Genomic DNA, 22,524 nt, shown 5'->3' on the forward strand with positions numbered 1-22,524 from the left:
ACTGGCCACTTTAATAAATTGATCACTAGTCACTTTATACAATACACTCTAAATAATGCCACTTTAATAATGTTTACATATCTTACATTACTCATATCACATGTATATACTGTATTTTATACCATCTATTGCACCTTGCCTATACCGTTCAGCCATCGCTCATCCATATATATAGATTCTCATTCACCCCTTTAGATTTGTGTGTATTAGGTAGTTGTTGGGGAATTGTTAGATGACTTAGATATTACTGCACCGTCAGAACTAGAAGCACAAGCATTTCGCTACACTCGCATTAACATCTGCTAACCATGTGTATGTGACAAATAAAATTTGATTTGATATGCAAAAGTATATGGGCACACGGCCATGCAATCTCCATAGACAAACATTGGCAGTAGAATGGACTTACTGAAGAGCTCAGTGACTTTCAATGTGGGACTGTCATAGGATGACACCTTTCCAAAAAGTTTGTTTGTCAAATCTCTGCCCTGCTAGAGCTGCCCTGGTCAACAATAAGTGCTGTTATTGTGAAGTGGAAACATATAGGAGCAACAACGGTTCAGCCTCGAAGTGGTAGGCCACACAAGCTCACAGAACGGGACCGCCGAGTGCTGAAGCACGTAGCGCGTAAAAATCGTCTGTCCTCGGCGGATGCAACACTCAATACCGAGTTCCAAACTGCCTCTGGAAGCAACATCAGCACAATAACTGTTCGTCGGGAGCTTCATGAAACGGGTTTCCATGGCCGACCAGCCGCGCACAAGCCTAAGATCCCCATGTGCAATGCCAAGCGTTGGCTGGTGTGGCGTAAAGCTCACCACTATTGGACTCTGGAGCAGTGGAAACGTGTTCTCTGGAGTGAATAATCACTCTTCACCATCTGGCAGTCTGACAGACGAATTTGGGTTTGGCGGATGCCAGGAGAACACTACCTGCCCGAATACATAGTGCCAACTGTAAAGTTTGGTGGAGGAGGAATAATGGTCTGGGGCTGTTTTTCATGGTTCGGGCTAGCATACTATGACATTCTAGATGATTCTGTGCTTCCATCTTTGTGGCAACAGTTTGGGGAAGGCCCATTCTTGTTTCAGCATGACAATGCCTGTGCACAAGGCAAGGTCCATACAGAAATGGTTTACCGAGATCGTTGTGGAAGACCTTGACTGGCCTACACAGAGCCCTGACCTTAACCCCATCAAAACCTTTGGGATGAATTGAAACGTCAACTGCAAGCCAGGCCTAATCGCCAAACATCAGTGCATGACCTCACTAATGCTCTTGTGGCTGAAAGGAAACAAGTCCCCGCACCAATGTTCCAACATCTAGTGGAAAGCCTTGGAGGCTGTGGAGGCTGTTGTAGCAGCAAATGGAGGACCAACTCCATACTAATGCCCATGATTTTGGAATGAGATGTTTGACGAGCAGGTGTCCACATACTTTTGGTCATGTTGTGTATATAAGGTTGGGTTGTGTGTCTGTGTGAGTGAGTGAGTGAGCCCCTTCATCTGGGAAAATATGGCCTGCAGCAGCCAAAACATGTTGGTTTTTCACTTCAGTTTGCTACTCAATTCATGCACGTTGGTTGGAGAGTAAGGTAGTTGCAGTGTTCCGTTTCCTTTGAACCTAAACCTAATTTCCAGGTCTGTTTTAGTAAGTGAGGATGATTGGTCTCTTGGTCTGTTCCCAGTTTGTTAATGGGGGCTGATGGGTCGTTTATCTGTTGCAGTATGTGAGTGGGGGCTGTCTGGAAGAGCTGTTAGCCAGGAAGGATGTGTCTCTGTGCTGGAGGGAGAAGGTGGACCTGGCCTGTGACATCGCCAGGGGAATGATCTACCTGCACTACAAGAACATCTATCACAGGGACCTCAACTCCAAGGTACAGTAGACCAGGGACCTCAACTCCAAGGTACAGTAGACTAGGGACCTCAACTCCAAGGTACAGTAGACCAGGGACCTCAACTCCAAGGTACAGTAGACCAGGGACCTCAATTCCAAGGTACAGTAGACCAGGGACCTCAACTCCAAGGTACAGTAGACCAGGGACCTCAACTCCAAGGTACAGTAGACCAGGGACCTCAACTCCAAGGTACAGTAGACCAGGGACCTCAACTCCAAGGTACAGTAGACCAGGGACCTCAACTCCAAGGTACAGTAGACCAGGGACCTCAACTCCAAGGTACAGTAGACTAGGGACCTCAACTCCAAGGTACAGTAGATCAGGGACCTCAACTCCAGGGTACAGTAGACCAGGGACCTCAACTCCAAGGTACAGTAGATTAGGGATCTCAACTCCAAGGTACAGTAGACCGGGGTCCCCAACTCCAAGGTACAGTAGACCGGGGTCCCCAACTCCAAGGTACAGTAGACCAGGGACGTCACTGAAAAAAGGAAAACTGCACGCACATCTAATTGTAGATTATTGTCTTATTTGTGGTGCATAGACCAAAAGGTAACCATTTATGAACAGGAACAGTAGGAAGGTCCACACTCAGGAAAAACAGTAGGAGATGACATCTCACACACTGGCTGTCACTGAATTGGCATCCTATTCCCTATATAGTGCACTACTTTTGGCCTGGCTACAGCCACTGTCTACTCTCTTTGACATCAGGAAAACCCCTACTCTTACGTCAAACGTTTGCAACACCAGTGCTGTGGCAATATGTAGTGATCCCACTGGCTGGTCTCCATTGTAAAAGAGGTCTCCTGATCTCCTGAATAAATAAAGGTTAAATAAATCGTTTTTTTGCTGTTGTGGACAATGCAGGATAAGGTTGAATTGAGGCTCATTCAGTAGTCAGACTGAAGCTGAGGATAAGTCCACTGTCCCATGTGGAGAAGATAGCAGCGTAGAAACATCTTTTGACTCTCTCTCCCGGTTGCCAGGTTCCACAGAAGTGCAGGTCAGTTATGTTATGCAGAGGAGCCGAGCAACAAGCACAGTCCATTGTCATGCTAATGTCCTCCCACTCTGAGCGGTGTTATTGTACACACACACATGAACGCACACACACACAGGGTTAGGGAGTAATTGATTACATGTAATCGGTTACATGTAATTTGATTACTAAAAACTTGTAACTGTAATCAGTTATGTTACCAGCACACACAAAAATAGCCAATTACAGATACTTTTGAAAAACTAAATGATTACTTAATGGATTACTTTTAAATTCAGAAAGGATGTTTGCGAGAGAAACAAATATATTATGACACCTTTCTGTTTTCTCAATAGGTAATTAGTAGCCATAACAGATTACATTTAGAAAGTAACCTAACCAACTCTGCACACACACACGCATGCACAAACACACACACACACACACACACATCCAGCCAGCCAGTCTCGCTTAATCTGGGAAAGTAGGATCAGTGAGCAGTGAATCAATAGAAGAGGCCCATCACCCATCCTCTCTCTCTCTCTCTCTCCCCCTGTACAAGTCTTCACAGCGAACCCTCTCTTTCTCCCTCGCTGCTCTAACACTGGGAACACTGATGGTGACACTGGCGTGTTCCATATTGACGTTTAGCACGTCACCCAGAAAGACAATCCATTTGGCTCTGGTCTCAATGGTGGCATTTTACCGGAAACAAATGGGTGTTTCTGCAACATAATACTGTTGTTTTTTACCCCCTAGACACCCCCCACTGGTATCGTTAGAGCTGGCACTAGGATGCAAACATCTATCTTATGACCAACAAACAATTGCTTTCTTCACAATTACAGAGTCTTTCGAAAGAGCACTGTGAGGATGTATGACAGAAGCCTATAGACAAGACGAGGCACCTTCTCATGTGCAATCTCTTTCAATCGTGAAAGAAGAGACTTCCCTGCCTATAAATAACAAAGGATCCAAGCCAGACATGCAAGGTCATTCACTATGTCCAATAAGACATGTGCAGGGTATCTTCTGAAGAGGTAATGTTAGGTTAAACCAATCACTGCTTCAGTTAGAGACATGAGGTTTGGCTGCACAGCGCAGGGCTTCTGACATCTCTCCTGTAGAAGCAGTCATTACAGTGTAAAATGACCAGGGTAAGGAAAGGCATGGTGGATGGAATTGCAAACATAGATAATTTTAGTGAGTTTTACAAGTGAGCTTTACATCAGTAACTGGAATCCAGAGTTAGCTCTGATGGTCAAATGGCACCCTATCCACTATAGTGCACTACTGGGATCATAGGGCTCTGGTCAAAAGGAATGCACTGTATATGGAATAGGGGTACCATTTGGGACACAACCTTGGTTGCAGTTCATGCCAATTCCTCAGAGTTCCAGTGGCACAGACTTTTATTATTTTCCCTCAAACTCTCCATTCTAGATCTGTTCCTTTCTTTGGCTCTGAGGTGAGGGCCCATGCTAAATTTAGCGGTCAGGTCTGGTGCTTGGAGTGATCTCCAGATAATAACAGGCTACTGAATGGAAACGCTGGAGCGGGAGAGAGGGCCTGTGGCTCCCTCTATAATGGGATCCAGATGCTTAGGAGACGTCAGCCAACAGGGCCCTCCCCTCACTCCCTCCCTCCGCCTGCTTTCCCTCATCAGCAGTTCCTGCTCTGCTCCCACCCCTGTCTGCCTTTCTGCTTGTCTATCTCTCTTGGGCTGTCTCTGCTCCATACCACCGTCTGCCTGTCTGTCTGCTTGCCTATCTACCTGCCTTCTTATTGCCGACTTGACTCTCTCTCCGCCTGCCTGTCTGTCTGCCTTTCTACACCCTAACCACTCTACCTGCCTGACTGTCTCTTGGCCTGTCTGCCTTTCTGCCCTGCTTGCCTGTCTCCCTGTCTATATTTCTGTCTGTCTGCTTGCCTGCCCTGCCTGACTGACTGTCTCTCTGCCTGCATGCCTGTCTGCCTGTCTGTCTGCCTGTCTGTCAGTCTGCCTCTTTACCTGCTCGGCTTATGTAACCACTCCACTATTGAATCTTGGGTCCTCTATAGTAGCTTACCTACTGTTACTGAGCCCAGGCCCCAGTCATCTCCCATGCACTCTCCCCACACTTACAATAAATAGTTCTGTTATGGTAATCACCACTGTTACGAATCCCTTTGGCCCGACAGTCTAGCGGGGATGGTAACGAGACCCGTAACATAACTCATGCAAATTATAGTTGTGAAAAAGTAAGAGTGAGAACGAAATAACCACAGACAACTAAATTACTGTCAAACACTCATGGTTTATTTGAAAACACACAGTAATGGGGGGGGGGGGGGGCAGGAAAAGGGGCTGAGCTGGACCCAAGGAAAGAAATAAATATCCAAAAACACCCCTAAGCTAGACTAGCCTACTTCAATAACAGCTAACTAACTAACCAAAAATACAGTGGGTGGTCCGCCCAGTTCTAACTAGTGTTTTTATACAAAGTATTCCTACGGTAATGTATGCCCATGGGCGACTTGTCTTGGTGCCCCCTTTTCCCACCATCAAACAAACAGTCAAACGCCATTACCAAAACAATACTCACAGGTGGGGACAAAGTGACATGTAGTTGCAAAAACCAAATACGAGATCTACAGACAGATGGCATTGACAGAGAGATTGCGCTCTAGAGAAAACAACAGACAGGGTTTTTAAACCAAGGGAAAGGAAATGTGATAGGGTAAGAGAAAAGGAGCAGGTGTCTTCTGATTGGCGACTGATTGGGGAATGATGAATGCCACCTGTGAGGGAAGAAGGCGAGAAAAGAAATACACACACAGGATACCTGTATCCGTAACAACCACTGAACACACAGTTGGGCTTTGTTCTTTGTAAGCATAGATGCCAAAGCAGGTGGATTATCACCTCATTAGCCCACCAGCAGAACCCAGGTCAGAACTGAATCATTTAGCATGGCGGGGAGGTGATGAGTGCAGATTCCATTGAGTCAGGCTATTTAAGAGTGTCTGGTCTGGCTGTCTGGTCTGGGGTATCCCCTTCATAATGGCTTCGTCCCAAACGGCACCCTATTTCCTAGACCAGAGCCCTATGGGGCACATACAGTTATCTGCCTATACTATGGAGAGAACTAGGAGTTGTTCCATGACATGTCTGTCATCACGTTTTCTCAGCTTTCAAAACGCCTGATTTGTTTTGCTCAGGTATCTAAAGCATCAAGTAGACCTACAGACAAGTGTAATGTTGAACGCATCATGTGTGAGATTCCAAGGCAGAGAATGTTCAGTTGAGTTGTCTGCATATTCAGACACATTTGCTTTACTCAATAAGTTGTGTTGCGGTATGGTAGAACTTGGTTATTGCTGTGATCGTACTATAACAGTGTTACACTACCCTCTGCTGGCAAGCAGATGGCATAACAGAAAGGCTTAATGGTGGCAGGACTACTGTAGTGGGAAAAAGGGACTGAATGAAATCTCCTAAATATGTTGTTTATTTGGCTGGATCTAGCCATGTCATGTTGAAATGTCTTGGCGTACTGTTGTGTATTGGGGAAAATAATTTTCTATATAGTATATATTGATACATGCTATTGGTATATTGATGTGTGGCATTGCCAAGGTTGGGTGTTTAATTCCCACCGTCCCACCCATATGAAAATGTATGCTGTCACCTTGGATAAAAGTGTCTGCTTTATGGCATAAAGTAACCTCCAAAATGATTGGCACCCTTAATAAAGATGAGCAAAAAATATACTGTATAAAATAAATAATACAAATACTGAGCTATATTGTACACTCAAACAAAATTTTTAAAATGATATTGTTTTATACTAATACAATTGCTCAGAGAAAGATATTTTGTTTGACAACAAGTCATATCTTTCTCGCTCAGAAAGATAGGGCTCAAACGTATTGGCACCCTCGTTTTCAATATATTGTGCACTCTCCCCTTGTAAGGATAATGGCACTGATCCCTTTTCTATAATGTTTTATGATTGGAGAACACATGCCATATTCTTGATATCACTTGGTTGCCACTTATGGACTGCCCTCTTCAATTCAAACCACAGGTTTTCAATGGGATAGACATAGCAAAATGTAGATTTCCTTGTGGATTTTGATGTGTGCTTGGGGTCATTGTTTTACTGGAAGATCCACTTGTGGCCAAGTTTCAGCCTCCTGAAAACCTACAACCAGGTTTTTGGGCTAAAATGCCCTGGTACTTTGTAGAGTTCATGATGCCGTTGACCTTCATTTGAGCCCCAGGACCAGTGGATGCAAAATAGCCTCATTACACCAAATATCCACCAACATATTTTACAGCAGGCATGAGGTTCCTTTCTGCATATGTATCTTTCTTTTGACACCAAACCCACCACTGTTGTGCGTGGACAAAGAACTCTATTTTTGTCTATTATGACCATACCACCTGGTTCTTATCCAAGTGCCACAGCCTTATTCTAAAATGTATTAAATAGTTTTTTCCCTCATCAATCTACACACAATAACCCATAATGACATTGCAAAAACAGTAAAAAAAAAAAAAAAGTGTGCTAATAAAAATGAAAAATAAACAGAAATATCACATTTACATAAGTATTCAGACCCTTTACTCAGTACTTTGTTGAATCACCTTTAGCAATGATTACAGCGTCGAGTCATCTTGGGTATGATGTTACAAGTTTGGCACACCTGTATTTGGGAAGTTTTTCACATTCTTCTCTGCAGATCCTCTCAAGCTCTGTCAGGTTGCTGCACAGCTTATTTTCAGGTCTCTCCAGAGATGTTTGGTCGGGTTCAAGTCCAGGCTCTGGCTGGGCAACTCAAGGACATTTAGAAGCTTGTCCCGAAGCCACTCCTGCATTGGCTTGGCTGTGTGCTTAGGGTCGTTGTCCTGTGGGAAGGTGAACCTTCGCCCCAGTCTGAGGTCCTGAGCGCACTGGAGCAGGTTTTCATCAAGGATCTCTCTGTACTTTGCTCCGTTCATCTTTCCCTCAATTCTAACTAGTCTCCCAGTCCCTGCCGCTGAAAAACATCCCCACAGCATGATGCTGCCACCACCATACTTCACCGTAGGGTTGGTGCCAGGTTTCCTCCAGACGTAACGCTTGGCATTCAGCTCAAAGAGTTCAATCTTGGTTTCATCAGACCAGAGAATCTTGTTTATCATGGTCTGAGAGTTTTTAAGGGTATTTTGGCAAACTCCAAGCGGGCTGTCATGAGCCTTTTACTGAGGAGTGGCGTCCGTCTGTCCACTCTAACATAAAGGCCTGATTGGTAGAGTGCTGCAGAGATGGTTGTCCTTCTGGAAGGTTCTCCCATCTCCACAGAAGAACTCTGGAGCTCTGTCAGAGTGACTATCGGGTTCTTGGTCACCTCCCTGACCATGGGCCTTCTCCTCCGATTTCTCAGGAAGAGTCTTGGTGGTTCCAAACTTCTTCCATTTAAGAATGATGGAGGCCACTGTGTTCTTGGGGACCTTCAATGTTGCAGACATGTTTTGGTACGCTTCCCCAGATCTATGCCTCGACACAATCCTGTCTCTGAGCTCTACGAACAATTTCTTCAACCTCATGGCTTGTGTTTTTGCTCTGACATGCATTGTCAACTGTGGGACCTTATATAGACAGGTGTGTGCCTTTCCAAATCATGTCCAATCAATTGAATTTACAACACGTGGACTCCAATTAAGTTGTAGAAACATCTCAAGGATGATCAATGGAAATGGGATGTACCTGAGCTCAATTTCGATTCTCATAGCAAAGGTTCTGAATACTTATGTAAATAAGGTATAACATTTTCTTTTGTTTATACATTTGCAAAAATGTCTAAACCTGTTTTCGCTTTGTCATTATGGGATATTGTGTGTAGATTGCTTTATTTATTTTATCAATATTAGAATAAGGCTGTAACGTAACAGAATGTGGAAAAAGTCAAGGGGTCTGAATACTTTCCGAAGGCACTCTATACTAACATATGATTTCTTATGTCTGTCTCTGCAGAACTGTCTGATCCGTGTGACAGCGCGGGGCAGGGAGGCCCTGGTCACAGACTTTGGCCTGGCCAGAGAGGTGGTGGAGCTGCCGGTTAAAGACCCAGAGAGGAAGCTCTCCCTGGTGGGATCTGCCTTCTGGATGGCCCCGGAGATGCTTCGCGGGGAACCCTACGACCGGAAGGTATACATGCCACCAAGACCCTTCATTGGATAAGATGTGGTTAAGAACACTCTTTGGAGGCTAATGGAAAGATTTGTTTTTTTTCTTCATTTTCTCGTTGTTTGAACACAGCTCATTGTTGGTTGGATGATTGGTATGTGGTTCTGTGTTGTCATCAGGTGGACGTATTCTCCTTTGGGATTGTACTCTGTGAAATACTGGCAAGGATCCCTGCAGACCCAGAGATTCTACCAAGAACCCAGGTAAAACTCAACTCTGTTTTCACCTTATGTACGACCGTCAGTGAAAAAGCTTTGTTCATTTTGATATACGCTCACACAAACACACATACTGAATAGAGAGCTGCAGGAGACATACAGTACGACTAGACATAGATCCAGGTTTTCTGCCGTGTCCCCTGTGTGGAAGCTCTGCCGTATGTACCATGTGTAATGTCTGCTGTGCATGTGCGTGTTTGACAGGACTACGGCCTGGATGTGAGTGCGTTTAGGGAGCTGGCGAGCGGGTGTCCTCAGCGTGTGTTGGAGCTGGCAACCAGCTGCTGTCTGGTGAGTAAACATAGTGCAGTATACTTTACAGTACAGTTCATGGCTGCTTACAGATAGAGTATACTTTACTGTAGTAGATACAGAATTAGGTACCATAACTTTACTGTAGTAAACGTTACATGGCTGCTCACAGCCTGATGACCAGTATAGAGCCCTAGCTATGTGTAAACTTAAATGGAAAGCCAACATCTCTTTGTCTCTGGTCTGATGCCAGACAGACTTCATATGTCAGAAATAGTATTTCAGGACCCATACTCACAATGCAGTAGGAGTGCTGATCTAGGATCAGGTCTTTCATGTCCAAAATATCTCATGTATCTTAAAGACTGATCCTAGATCAGCTCTCCTACTCTGAGACGGTTTGTGTATACAGGCTCTGATTTTGTTTTAAACCCCAGACAATCCTTATGTTTCCTCTGTGTTTTCAGATGGAGTCCTTCAGGAGACCGGCGTTCATAGAGCTGCTGGATGAACTGGGGGAGATCGCTGAGACTCTTGAGCCGCCCCATAACTCAGAGCAGACCACTGGGTGAGCAGCCTGGTCTGGCCCGAAGCCCCCGCCCACCCGTCCATCTGGAGGAAGTTCTGTACTTATATATGGCCTGAATCCCAAATGGCACTCTGTTCCTTGTATAGTGTACTACTTTTGACCAGGGCCCTTTAGAGAATAGGGCGCCATTTGGAACACAACATTAGACAGCTGCACAAGGCCAAGGGACAGAGTTCCCCAGGATGACCTCTCTATAGGGGCTGACCTCTATGTCTGTGCCTACCTACACTGCACCTAAACTGCACCTACAGATGTGTTGGTGGGTGGATCCACAACTTTAAAATTCAAGACTGGTGGATTGATGAATGGAAAATACTATATGCGTCTTCTTGAAGAGAGGGTTTCTCTGGGAGCTGGAAGACTTTACTTAACCAGTTCACACACTTTGTGTGCAGTTGAATATTCTACCTAGGGGGATAGCAGTTGGGCATCATTTTGTTTAGCGGCACGTCTCACCTTATTTCAACGTTCTTTTTCCTTAAATTCATCTAATATTTCAACTTTTTGTTTCAGTTTGTGTTGTTGTTTATGACAGTATTTTTGTGTTGACGATACAGACATTAATCTGTTGATGTCTTTCCTTCCACCGTTGCTTTCTATTGTCTCCCTAGCTCTAGTTTCTATTGTTTATTCAACTCTCCCTAAATGACCGGACTCTGGAGAGACGTCATGTTCAATACTCCACGACACTTCTTTTCAGACACGAAATTGCCTCCCTCCGTTCAGTTAGCTGCGCTGTGCGTAGAGATGTCGTTGTTCACAGTCGACAAGGAGCTCGACAAAGACATCCCCACGGCCCTGATTCTGACCTGCTGCCATCAGTTCAGCTAGCGAGCACAATGCAGACGGCAGGCTGATGCCAGTGGGTGGGTACACATAACGTATCAGAGTTCGATTCGTAACCTCACACCTCCGCTTGAAATGTCCCTACGAGTGCTATCAAATTGGGCGTTTTTCTATTGGCTACTGTTAAGCAAACACAGTGGCACTTTACATACAGTGGATAGGTCTAACATTAGCTACAGTAATACTCAATTCATTGTCCCTGAGCTCACTCTACCTGGCCGAAGATCTTATTTCAATAGATTAGTGATTTTTGTTCTTATATACAATGTAACACTTTTTTGTCCTCAGCATGTTTAATCATCTGTCCTATTTATTTATTTGTCCACTTTTTTGCAATCTACACATTTATATTTAGGTATCTACAGTATCAGGTACTACGTTTGATATCCAATATCCAATCTGGAATTTCTTGTCAATGAATAACATGTGGCTGTAAATCTTGCCCATAGTTGCCTGTAGTTTTCAAGCGAAATGTAAAAAATGCTGACACGTAGGAAAGTCAGCCAATAACAACTGTCTGTGAGATCTTTCCAGTGGAGTCAATGCTCTTGCCAAGTGACCAGTATTTACCAGTGAGTGTGGGCTCATCTCAATCTGATGTTTCAAGTATCACTTGAAGAGTAGAGATATATTTTATTAGCTTTTGTTGTTGTAAAAAAAAAAGGTTTTATTGAGCTATTTTTTTTTTTTTTATCATATCAAATAATAGTCCAAAATGAACCATCTAGACGTTCCTCCTGTCATAAAACTTTTTCGAATTTTAGGTTTTTAAAATATTATTAAATATCCCCCTCCTCCCCCGCTCTGGCAGGTCTTTGTGATATTCTATGAAGGAAGTTCTTACTTTATTTGGACTTTGTGTACCATTACTCTGAAAAGCTAAATACATTTGTAAGAAATGGAAAATAGGCATTTAAAGAAAAAAAGTAATATTTGAAACATGTACGTGTATTTTACAAATGAATTGCTTCTTTCAATAAAAGTTTTTTCTAGTACAGGGTAAGATTGAGGTGTGTTTGGCATAGATTGGATCTTACATCGTCAATGGCGGTCTAGGTCCAGAAGTGTAACTACTGTATAACAACCTTGTTGGGGGTCAGAAGTGCCATTGCTTTCATGTTTGGTTACCTGGGCAACTCCCCACCTCCTCAGGTGTCCTTGACCATGCTAATCAGATTTCAGACTGGCCCTAAGCTCTTTGAGGCTTGGTCATTGGCATAGTTAATTTACAAAGTGATTAAGATGTAGTGTACGTAACATCTTTATCTGAAACATCTGGGTCATGCAAAACGTTTTGAAACTGAAAATAGCTAGCATTTTCAGGTGGTACCTCCCTGCCTAATGAACAATGGTCCTAGTACCTGGTCTGGTTGTTCTCTTCCTGTTGTGTGAACAAACAAGCTGCATCCCTCTATAGTGCACTACTTTTGACCAGAGCCCCATGGGCCGTGGTCCTATGGGCGGTTGTCAAAGGTAGTGCACTATAAAGGGAATAGGGTGCCACGTGTGAACACCAGGAAGTCATACAAGGCCCATCCTCTCTCCAGGTGAGCTGTTATGAAGAGGTAATGTTAGTGTCACACCAGGGAAGAGGCAGCTGTGCTCTCAGAGCTGCCCATCATTCAGATGGATGTCCTGGTCTTCACCTCTCTTTCAGCTTGTGTCTCTTTCAAAATTACAATAATGAATAGATCTATACTGATGAATTATGCAGAAGGACTGTTTCTTGCTGATGGTTTTGTCTGATGAAGCTTTGTTCCTTCCACACAATGTAAGGGCTCTGGCCCTTGAGATCAAGGCTTTTATCCCTCTCCTCTCATACAGGGGTGTTTATTAGGAGCCGCCGTTGTTTATTATATATGTGGTGTTAACCTGAGCAATAACACAATCTGATAGGAACTGGGACCACTGGGTTTCTCTCTCACAGCGGTTTGGTTTTATGGGGACGCGTGGGGAAATGCATGATGGTGTTTTAAGAAGCATAATTAGTTAGGATGATCTGTTTCCTAATCACTTTCTATTTCATTCAGGCTCGTGGTAATGGCTGGAGTAGTATTTGCGGAATGGCATTAAATACATCAAACACATGGTTTGATGCCATTCCATTGGCTCCGTTCCAGCCCTTATTGTGAGCTGTTCTCCCCTCAGCAGCCTCCACTGAGTAGCGGGTATGTGAGTGTTGTGTAGTTGTAAGTAGTAGTTTACCCTAAATTCAAGTATTGCATTATGTACTGACTTAAACTGCCCACAAGGTTGTAGCGTTTCGTAAAATATGTTTTGAAAGACCACGTTTTTGTTAGCTTTTCTCCTGGGAATAAGGGCCTTACTTGGTTGCTTCTGCTCAGTTGTATTCTTCCCTGTAGTCATTTTATAGCAGGATAAGTATAGTATAACTTTTGTGAAATAGTTGTGCATCAAATTCAAACCCCTCATTTCCGTGCAAATGTGCTTTCACACAAATATGTTTACTGGTCATAATGTTTGGCTAAAAAGGCCTTCATTCAACAATAGCTTCATTGTTGTTCCCCTTTTATCTTCTACTTGTGTTCCGCTGGGGTTTAGGGATGATGTCACTCCATTTATTGCACGTATGCAGGTCTTTGTGAGGTTGTTCCTTGTGTGACTGTGGTGAGCCGATGCGGTAATTGTTTGCACAGCAAATATATATATATAAAGAAAAATCTGCAGAGAGTTGAATAATTAAACACTATGAGGCAATATCTCTTTTATTAGATTGTGCTGTGCTGAGCACAAAGAACACTGGTACCATGGGTATATGGGGAGGTGTGATAACTAAGGAAATAGATTCTACTAAGGAAATAGATTCTACAGCACACAAAAATCTCCACAAATTAACAGCATAGATTAATAATAACCTTCAAATAAACCATAAAAGTGAGTTGAAACATTTTTTTTTTTTTTGCATTGCACAAAATATGTGCCAAAGCACAACCTGAACTGTTTTTACACTGCACAGGGAAATTCACTTGTTTTTTTTACTTAATAGGGCAGATATAGATTTACTTAAGACTGGGCAGATACAGTAGAGTGAGTTTCTGGGATTCAGTAAATCGACCAAAGCTTAATCACCACTTGAGATTGACCAGGCACTGCAGCCGTCACTTAGCCTACTGAACCAAGTAAGCATTGGTATAAATGTCATATAGGCTATTGAACTGTGCATGTGTGTCATGTGTGTCTGTTGATGTGTGTGTGTGTGTGTGTGTGTGTGTGTGTGTGTGTGTGTGTGTGTGTGTGTGTGTGTGTGTGTGTGTGTGTGTGTGTGTGTGTGTGTGTGTGTGTGTGTGTTGATTTGTGTCCATGTATATATGTACAGTCAGGGTCAATGTGCTAGACAGCAACATGAAACCAGTGATCGATGAAGAGCCTGTAAATGTCAAACCCAGGCATGGAAGCGTACTGGAAGGGTCCCAAATGGCACCCTATTCCATATAAAGTGCACTACTTTTGACCAAGGCTCAAAGGGAGCATGAACAAGTATGACGTCAATCCATATTCGTGGCTGTACACAGACATGAATATGACCTCGAAGGTTCAAATAAGAGAAATGATGCTTAAAAGCGGTGTTGTCAGAGACAGCTTCAGTGATGAATCAATAAGTACAATAATACCTTTTGGTGGGTAGAATAAGGGGCATGCTGCTAGGGTCAGGGCGTGTGTCAGCGAGATTGAATGCCTGCATGTTCCCGAGCTAGAAACTGGGCGTGTGTGTGCATGCACGTGTGTGTGCATGTGTGCGTGTGTGTATGTGTTTACAAAGTAGGTCAGGGAGAGGCTGGAGGTGACCCAACATTTGTAAATAAAACCAGAATCAATCAGGAAGATGGATTGGAGGGAGTGCCATGGAGAATATTTTTCTGTACATCATATATGTGTATATGTATGCGCACATGGCTCTGTCTCTTTAGATAAAAGCCTTTCCTAAATGGCATATGCAGTATTACTGTATATTACAATTTCCTCTCAGTCATAAAATCTGATTTTACGAGGCAGTTAACTGCTCTGTGTCCAATTAAGGTTACTAGATAATTTATAGAATGATCTTTCCAAGAAAAATGGGAGAACCGTGGTGAAGTGGTCTGCATGCGTTATTGAAGCCCTCAGAAAGTATTTCATTCAATTCAACCCCACGAGGTCCACAGCTAATTCATTCTGCCCCAGCACCACCACGACCAGTAACCCCTAATGTGCTGAATGGAGCAGAATGCAGAGTAAATTAATGGGTCTGATGGGATGTTTCAGTGTTAATCGATATTGGGAGGGATAGATCTATAAACCCTGCTTCTAGGAGTGAATCTGTCTGCAGGACCTACAGCTAGAGGTCACAGTGTCTGCGTCCCAAATGGCACCCTATTCCCTACACCCAAATACAGTGCACTGCATACGGCTCTGGTCAAAAGTAGTGCACTATATAGGGAACAGGCTTCCATTTGGGACGCAGACATTATGGATGGACCAAGGGGAAGGGAACTCTGTCATTGGTATTCTGGGAAGGATCTCTCCTCTCCCGGCCGGCCCAGTACTTTCGGTGTAAATGGGGTTGTACATTACTGTTGTTTTCGGTAATTGAAGTGCCGTGGTGACAGAAGATTTACTGTTCTGCCAATAGCAGACGTTTGAAGATAGATCAAAGCCCTGGCAGATTGTGTTGAGCTCTGCGACGGAGTCGTTTGTTATACGATGACCACTGGCCAAGTCCTTTCAGAGTCAAGTGGGAATGCGGCGGAGAGTTGAGGAGTGAAACATAAGCAAACAGGGAGAAAAAAACAGCCTAAGAATAATTTTGCCCTGCCAAAGAGAGAGGGAGGACATGCAGAGACAGAGAGATGAGGTAGAAATAACCTTTGAATGACACAATTAAGATTGTCGTCTCTTCCAAACTGAGTGTACTTTAAAGTGTTTCAACATGGCTGTACTTTAAGACTTTCTTTTTACCTCTACATACAATGCATTCGGAAAGTATTCAGACCCCTTGACTTTTTCCACATTTTATTACGTTACAGCCTTATTCTAAAATGCATTTAGAAAAAAAATGTATCTCATCAATCTACACACAGTACCCCATAATGACAAAGCAAAAAATAGGTTTTTAGAAATGTTTGCAAATGTATAAAAACAACAACAACTAAAATATCATATTTACATAAGTATTCAGACCCTATACTCAGTACTTTGTTGAAGCACCTTTGGCAGCGATTACAGCCTTGTGTCTTCTTGGGTATGACACTACAAATTTGGCACATCTGTATTTGGGGAATATCTCCCATTCTTCTCTGCAGATCCTCTCCAGCTCTGTCAGGTTCGATGGGGAGCGTCGCTGCACAGCTATTTTCAGGTCTCCAGAGATGTTCGATCGGGTTCAAGTCCGGGCTCTGGTTGGGCCACTCAAGGACATTCAGAGACTTGTCCCGAAGCCCCTCCTGCGTTGTCTTGGATGTGTGCTCAGAATGATTGAGGCCACTGTGTTCTTGGGGGACCTTCAATGCTGCAGACATTTTTGGTACCCTTCCACAGATCTGTGCCTCGACACAATCCTGTCTCAGCGCTCTACGAACAATTCCTTCGTCCTCATGGCTTGGTTTTTGCTCTGACATGCACTGTCAGCTGTGGAACCTTATATAGACAGACGTGTGCCTTTGCAAATCATGTCCAATCAATTGAAATGACCACAGGCGGACTCAAATCAAGTTGTAGAAACATCTCAAGGATGATCAATGGAAACAGGATGCACCTGAGCTCAATGTCGAGTCTCATAGCAAAGGGTCTGAATACTTATGTACATATGGTATTTGTGTTTTTATTTTGAATACTTTTTCAAAGAATTCCATAAACCTGTTTTCACTTTGTCATTTTGGGATATTTGGTGTAGATTGATGAAGATGTTTTTATATTTAATCGATTTTAGAATACAGTTGTAAAGTAACAAAATGTGGAAAAAGTGAAGGGGTCTGAATACGTTCTGAATGCACTGTACATTAAGAACACATGCTCTTTCCATGATATTGACTGACCAGTTGAATCCAGGTGAAACTATGATCCCTTATTGATGTCACCTGTTAAATCCACTTCAATCCGTGTCGATGAAGAGGAGGAGACAGGTTAAATAATGATTTTAAGCCTTTAGACTGTGGATTGTGTACGTGTGCCAGTCAGAGGGTGAATGGGCAAGACTGAACATTGAATTGCCTTTTAACGGGGTATGGTTGTAGGTGCCAGGCGCACCGGTTTGAGTGTGTCAAGAACTGCAATGCTGCTGGGTTTTTCACGCTAAAGAGTTTCCTGTGTGTATCAAGAATGGTCCACCACCCAAAGGCCATCTAGCCAACTTGACTGTAACGGCTTTCTTCCTGGGATGAAGGAGAGGACCAAAATGCAGCGTAGCCAGTGTTCAAAATGTTAAATTGTGGATGGCTCAGATGGCGCTGGGCAGACGGATGGCTCAGATGGCGCTGGGCAGACGGATGGCTCAGATGGCGCTGGGCAGACGGATGGCTCAGATGGCGCTGGGCAGACGGATGGCTCAGATGGCGCTGGGCAGACGGATGGCTCAGATGGCGCTGGGCAGACGGATGGCTCAGACGGCGCTGGGCAGACGGATGGCTCAGACGGCGCTGGGCAGACGGATGGCTCAGATGGCGCTGGGCAGGCAGCTCAGACGGCGCTGGGCAGGCAGGCAGCTCAGACGCGCTGGGCAGACGAGCAGTGCAGGCAGCTCAGACGGCGCTGGGCAGACGAGCAGTGCAGGCGGCGTTGGGCAGGCAGGCAGTACAGACGGTGGTGGGCAGACGAGCAGTGCAGGCGGCGTTGGGCAGACGGCCGACTCTGACCTGCTGAGGCGCACAGTAGGCCTGGTGCGTGGTGCCGGAACTGGTGGTACCGGACTGGAGACAGGCACCTTAAGGCTAGTGCGGGGAGCAGGAACAGGGCACACTGGACTCTCAAAGCGCACTATAGGCCTGGTGCATGGTACCAGCACTGGTGGTACCGGGCTGAGGGCACGCACCTCAGGGCGAGTGCGGGGAGAAGGAACAGTGCGTACAGAGCTCTGGAGACGCACAGGAGGCTTGATGCGTGGTGCCAGAGGTACTGGGCTGGAGACACGCACCACAGGGAGAGTGCGTGGAGGAGGAACAGGGCTCTGGAGACACACTGGAAGCCTGGTGCGTGGTGGTCCCGTGTGGCTCAGTTGGTAGAGCATGGCGCTTGCAACGCCAGGGTTGTGGGTTCATTCCCCACGGGGGGACCAGGATGAATATGTATGAACTTTCCAATTTGTAAGTGTCTGCTAAATGACTTAAATGTAAATGTAAATGTGTAGGCACTGGTGGTACTGGGCTGGGGCGGGAAGGTGGCGCCGGATATACCGGACCGTGCAGGCGTACTGGCTCCCTTGAGCACCGAGCCTGCCCAACCTTACCTGGTTGAATGCTCCCCGTAGCCCGTCCAGTGCAGGGAGGTGGAATAACCCGCACTGGGCTGTGTTGGCGAACCGGGGACACCATGCGTAAGGTTGGTGCCATGTACACTGGCCCGAGGAGACGTACTGGAGGCCAGATATGTAGAGCCGGCTTCATGGCACTTGGCTCAATGCTCAATCTAGCCCGGCCAGTGCAGGGAGGTGGAATAACCCGCACCGGGATATGCACATGTACAGGAGACACCGTGCGCTCTTCCGCATAACACGGTGTCTGCCCGCACTCCCGCTCTCCACGGTAAGCATGGGAAGTGGGCGCAGGTCTCCTACCTGACTTTTCCACACTATCCTTTAGCCCCCCTACCCCCCCCCCCCCCCCCCCCCCCCCCCCCACAAGAATAATTTGGGGTTTCTTCACGGGCTTCTTACCGCGTCGTCGTGCTAACCTCATTCACCGGTATCCCTCTGCACATTGCTCCATCGAATCCCAGGCGGGCTCCAGCACTCTGCCTGGGTCAACCGACCACCTGTCTATTTCCTCCCAAGTGGTGTAACCCAGATCCGGCTCCTGCTGCCGAGCTAGCTCCTCGAAACGCCGCCTCTCTGCTTTTGCTGCCTCCAGCTCTGCTTTGGGGCGGCGGTACTCCTCTGGCTCTGCCCAGGGTCCTTTTCCGTCCAGCTCATCCTCCCATGTCCATTTCTCCTGGTCCCGCTGCTGCTGCTGCTGCCGCTACTGCCCGTTGCTACGCTGCTTGGTCCGAGTTTTGTGGGTGGTTCTGTAACGGCTTTCTTCCTGGGATGAAGGAGAGGACCAAAATGCAGCGTAGCCAGTGCTCAACATGTTTAATTAAACGAAAACAGTGAACACTTACAATGAACAAAATAACAAAATGTGGCAAACCGAAACAGTCCTATCTGGTGCAGAACACAAACACAGAGACAGGAAACAACCACCCACAATCCCCAACACAAAACAAGCCACCTATATATGATTCTCAATCAGGGACAACAATTGACAGCTGCCTCTGATTGAGAACCATATTAGGCTGGACACAGAAACAGACGAACTAGACACACAACATAGAATTCCCACCCAGCTCACGTCCTGACCAACACTAAACAAGCAAAACACATAAGAACTCTGGTCAGGACGTTACATTGACACAACTGTGGGAAACATTGGGGTCAACATGGGCCAGCGTGTGGAACGCTTTCGACACCTTGTAGGGTCAATGCCCCGACAAATTTAGTTTTTTAAGATACTTATCACAGAGGTAAAGCTAGGGTTGTTAATGAGGCTATGTTTAGGGTTGAACCGGGATGTGGAAATTAAGCTAGGGTAGGGTTGTGGTTGATGTTAGGGTTGAACCGGGATGTGAACATAGGGTTAGGGTTAGGGTTGAGCCTGGATGTAGTCATAAATACCCCGCCTAACCCTAGCTTCATGTACACACCCCGGCTCAACCCTAACCTTAGCCTTGACCTAGTCGCAAAACTAAGTGACTTCTGTTTCAGAACCTAAATGATAAATTATTTTATGCATAGTGCAATATTACTCCACTGTGGCTGTTTCTAGTTACAATACAGACTCATACAGTAATGTCTATGTACTTACATATTTCCAATTATATCACAGCTAAATATCTCATCCTTCATACAAATCGATACAGATATGCTGAATTGTTAACCGTTACGTGAGTAATGATGAACAGTGAAGTAAGTGTGGTTCCCTGCTGTACAATCCAGAGCAGAGGGCAAAGCAGATGTACTGTAAATAAAGAGAGTAGGAGGGTATAGAGGACAAAAATGATGACATTGAAAATTCATCCGGGGGGGGGGGGGTGATATAAAACTGGAGAGACAAAAATAAAAATGAGAGAAAAGAAGAATGAAGGTGGGAGTGAAGGAAGGAGGGAAAGAGAACAATGCAAGGATGATAAATGTCGGACAAGCTGTAAAGAGGCGTACTGTATAGGAGGCCATAGGTTTTCTACTCGGCTGTGGGAGTGACGTGCAAAAGTTGGTGCTGATAGAGAGGAAGGGGAAATGAATGGGAGGAAAGTTTGTGCGTGCCTGTTTGTGTGCGTCTGTGGCTGTGTCTGTGGCTGTGACTGTGCATGAAAGACCAGAGAGTGGGTCAGGCATGGTATATTGCTTTTGTGTATTGTAAAGAAAGATAAAGAAATAACAAACACCGGTATGCAGAGAGACTGACTTCGGGGTGTGTTTGTGAGAGTGAGCGTATGTGTGTGTGTGTGTCAGGGTGATTACAAAAATGTTTTACTCGTCCTTGTTTCTTTGTCAGAACAGATTAAATAGTGCAGTTTAAGAGGGAAGGTGTTAGTGCTGTTCTTAACACAGTTTTTATGCAACTCTTCTCCTGGCTGTATTTTACTGTCTCCTGTCTGAAGTGCCCGAGCTAGCAGGCTAAGCCTGCCTGGCTGTCACCTGCCATGCTTGTCTTGCGTCGCGGTAGGCTCTTGTAGCCGGGACCATTGATCCTGACCTGAATACGAGCCTGTCTGACTCCTCTGCCATGAAATGTGAATGGTTACAGGATCTGAGGCATTTGACACTGGTTCCTACTTCACAGTAGGGCCGTAAAAAAAATATCTATTTTTTTGTTTTGTTTTTGCAGAAATGCCTTCTTGAACATGTGAACTTTCATGTGCCTTAATTACAAGCTTGTACGGGATCCGTAAATATGAATAAAAATGATAAACTATCAGCCTAGTTGAGCCAAGTACAGAGCGCTGAGCTAAAGGATCCTTCCTGGCTGGTCATGATTGGATGGACATGCTGAGAGATGAATCCTGATTGGTCTGCCATGTCAAAAGCTTCTGTCTATAACAGAATGGGCTCGTCCCCAGGTCAGTATATAGATCATTTTAGCTACCATAGATTTTTTGGAAACACAACTGCAAAAGTGTTGCTACAGCTCTCAGAAACATTGCTGCCCTGAATTTAGCTGGGTTTAAGTAGGGAATTTACTTTCTAGAGGACAATGCCATGCTCACTCTAATGCGTTTACATGTGTGGGTGGGGTTGGGCTATGGCTGAAGAGGGTGAAAACAATGCTGAATCGACATAAACAAAGAAGAGCCCTCTTGGAATGGGTGAAAATCTCAGGGCATTTTCTCCATCTTGTCTTTTAAGTGGGATAACAAATACAATTTAAAGCAGCATAACTTTCCCATGTTTCCTCCAACTACAGTGTACGATATAACATTTTGAAGCTCTGAGTCTGTACTTTTAGAAGTAAGCAACTTACTTCCATTTGACATAAGCCTCAATAGAGAAATCTGGACACAAATGTAAAACCAGTGATATGTTCAACGTGATCCCCTGGATCAGCCCCCAGAGCACGTTCCACAGTCTCGCAGCGACCTTCTCGTCTTTTAGAGGTGGTTGATTTAGGAAGCTCCATAGTTAGGGATGTAGTGAACGCGGAAGCAAGGACCCTCTGCTTCCTTGGAGCCTGTGTTCGGGACATAGATCACCATTTCCCTGTTGTAATGGAGCAGTTCCCGACTGCTCACACCGTAATCATTCATGTTGGTACAAACAACAGCAAACTTCATAAGTCGGAGCAATCCAAAGCTGACTTCAGAGGGCTCATAGGCAGGCTAAAGGAGACGGACTGGTTCTGGTTCTCATTTCCGGTCCTCTACCAATCATAGGTCACGGAATTTATTGCTTTAGCCATCTACACTACTGGCTTGAATCCTACTGTTCCTCAATCGATTTGGAGATCTTTGACACTTTTGACCACTTCTGGGAAAGGCCCCAGCTTTATAAGAGGGATGGTTTGCATTCAAACAGGAGAGGGGCAAAGTTATCTCAGCCAACATCGAAGAAGCTATTATAAAGCATTGGCTCAAAACAGCTCAAGCCCTGCTCTGAATGTCCTTGAGTTTCACAGTGTTATCGTCGTACAGCTACAGATAACCATGTTCCCAGGGGTATTGGCAGCAGTAATCTTGTGCTCATACATTTTAATTCCACTATTAGTTATGTTACTGTTAGCCCAAATGGGAAGCCCACTGTGGTCAGCTCGTCCAGTGCTATTATTTCAAAAGCCATAAATATA

At 45.0% G+C, this 22,524-nt stretch overlaps 1 protein-coding gene across 2 annotated transcripts in view; it reads left to right on the forward strand.

Annotated features, from left to right (window-relative positions):
* The window catches only part of LOC129853778 (dual specificity testis-specific protein kinase 2-like), a 28,761-nt gene extending 16,767 nt beyond the window's left edge, over positions 1-11,994 (forward strand). For both annotated transcript variants that reach the window (XM_055920173.1, XM_055920172.1), the window contains exons 6-10: positions 1,727-1,876; positions 8,882-9,055; positions 9,214-9,297; positions 9,517-9,603; positions 10,032-11,994. In XM_055920173.1, the coding sequence (XP_055776148.1) occupies positions 1,727-1,876; positions 8,882-9,055; positions 9,214-9,297; positions 9,517-9,603; positions 10,032-10,136 (600 nt within the window). In that variant the 3' untranslated portion in view covers positions 10,137-11,994. The remainder of the gene's footprint in view (positions 1-1,726; positions 1,877-8,881; positions 9,056-9,213; positions 9,298-9,516; positions 9,604-10,031) is intronic.
* The last annotated feature ends 10,530 nt before the right edge of the window (positions 11,995-22,524 follow it).

This window comes from Salvelinus fontinalis, chromosome 4 (genome assembly GCF_029448725.1).
Source record: "Salvelinus fontinalis isolate EN_2023a chromosome 4, ASM2944872v1, whole genome shotgun sequence".
In the NCBI taxonomy this organism is placed as follows: Eukaryota; Metazoa; Chordata; class Actinopteri; order Salmoniformes; family Salmonidae; genus Salvelinus; species Salvelinus fontinalis.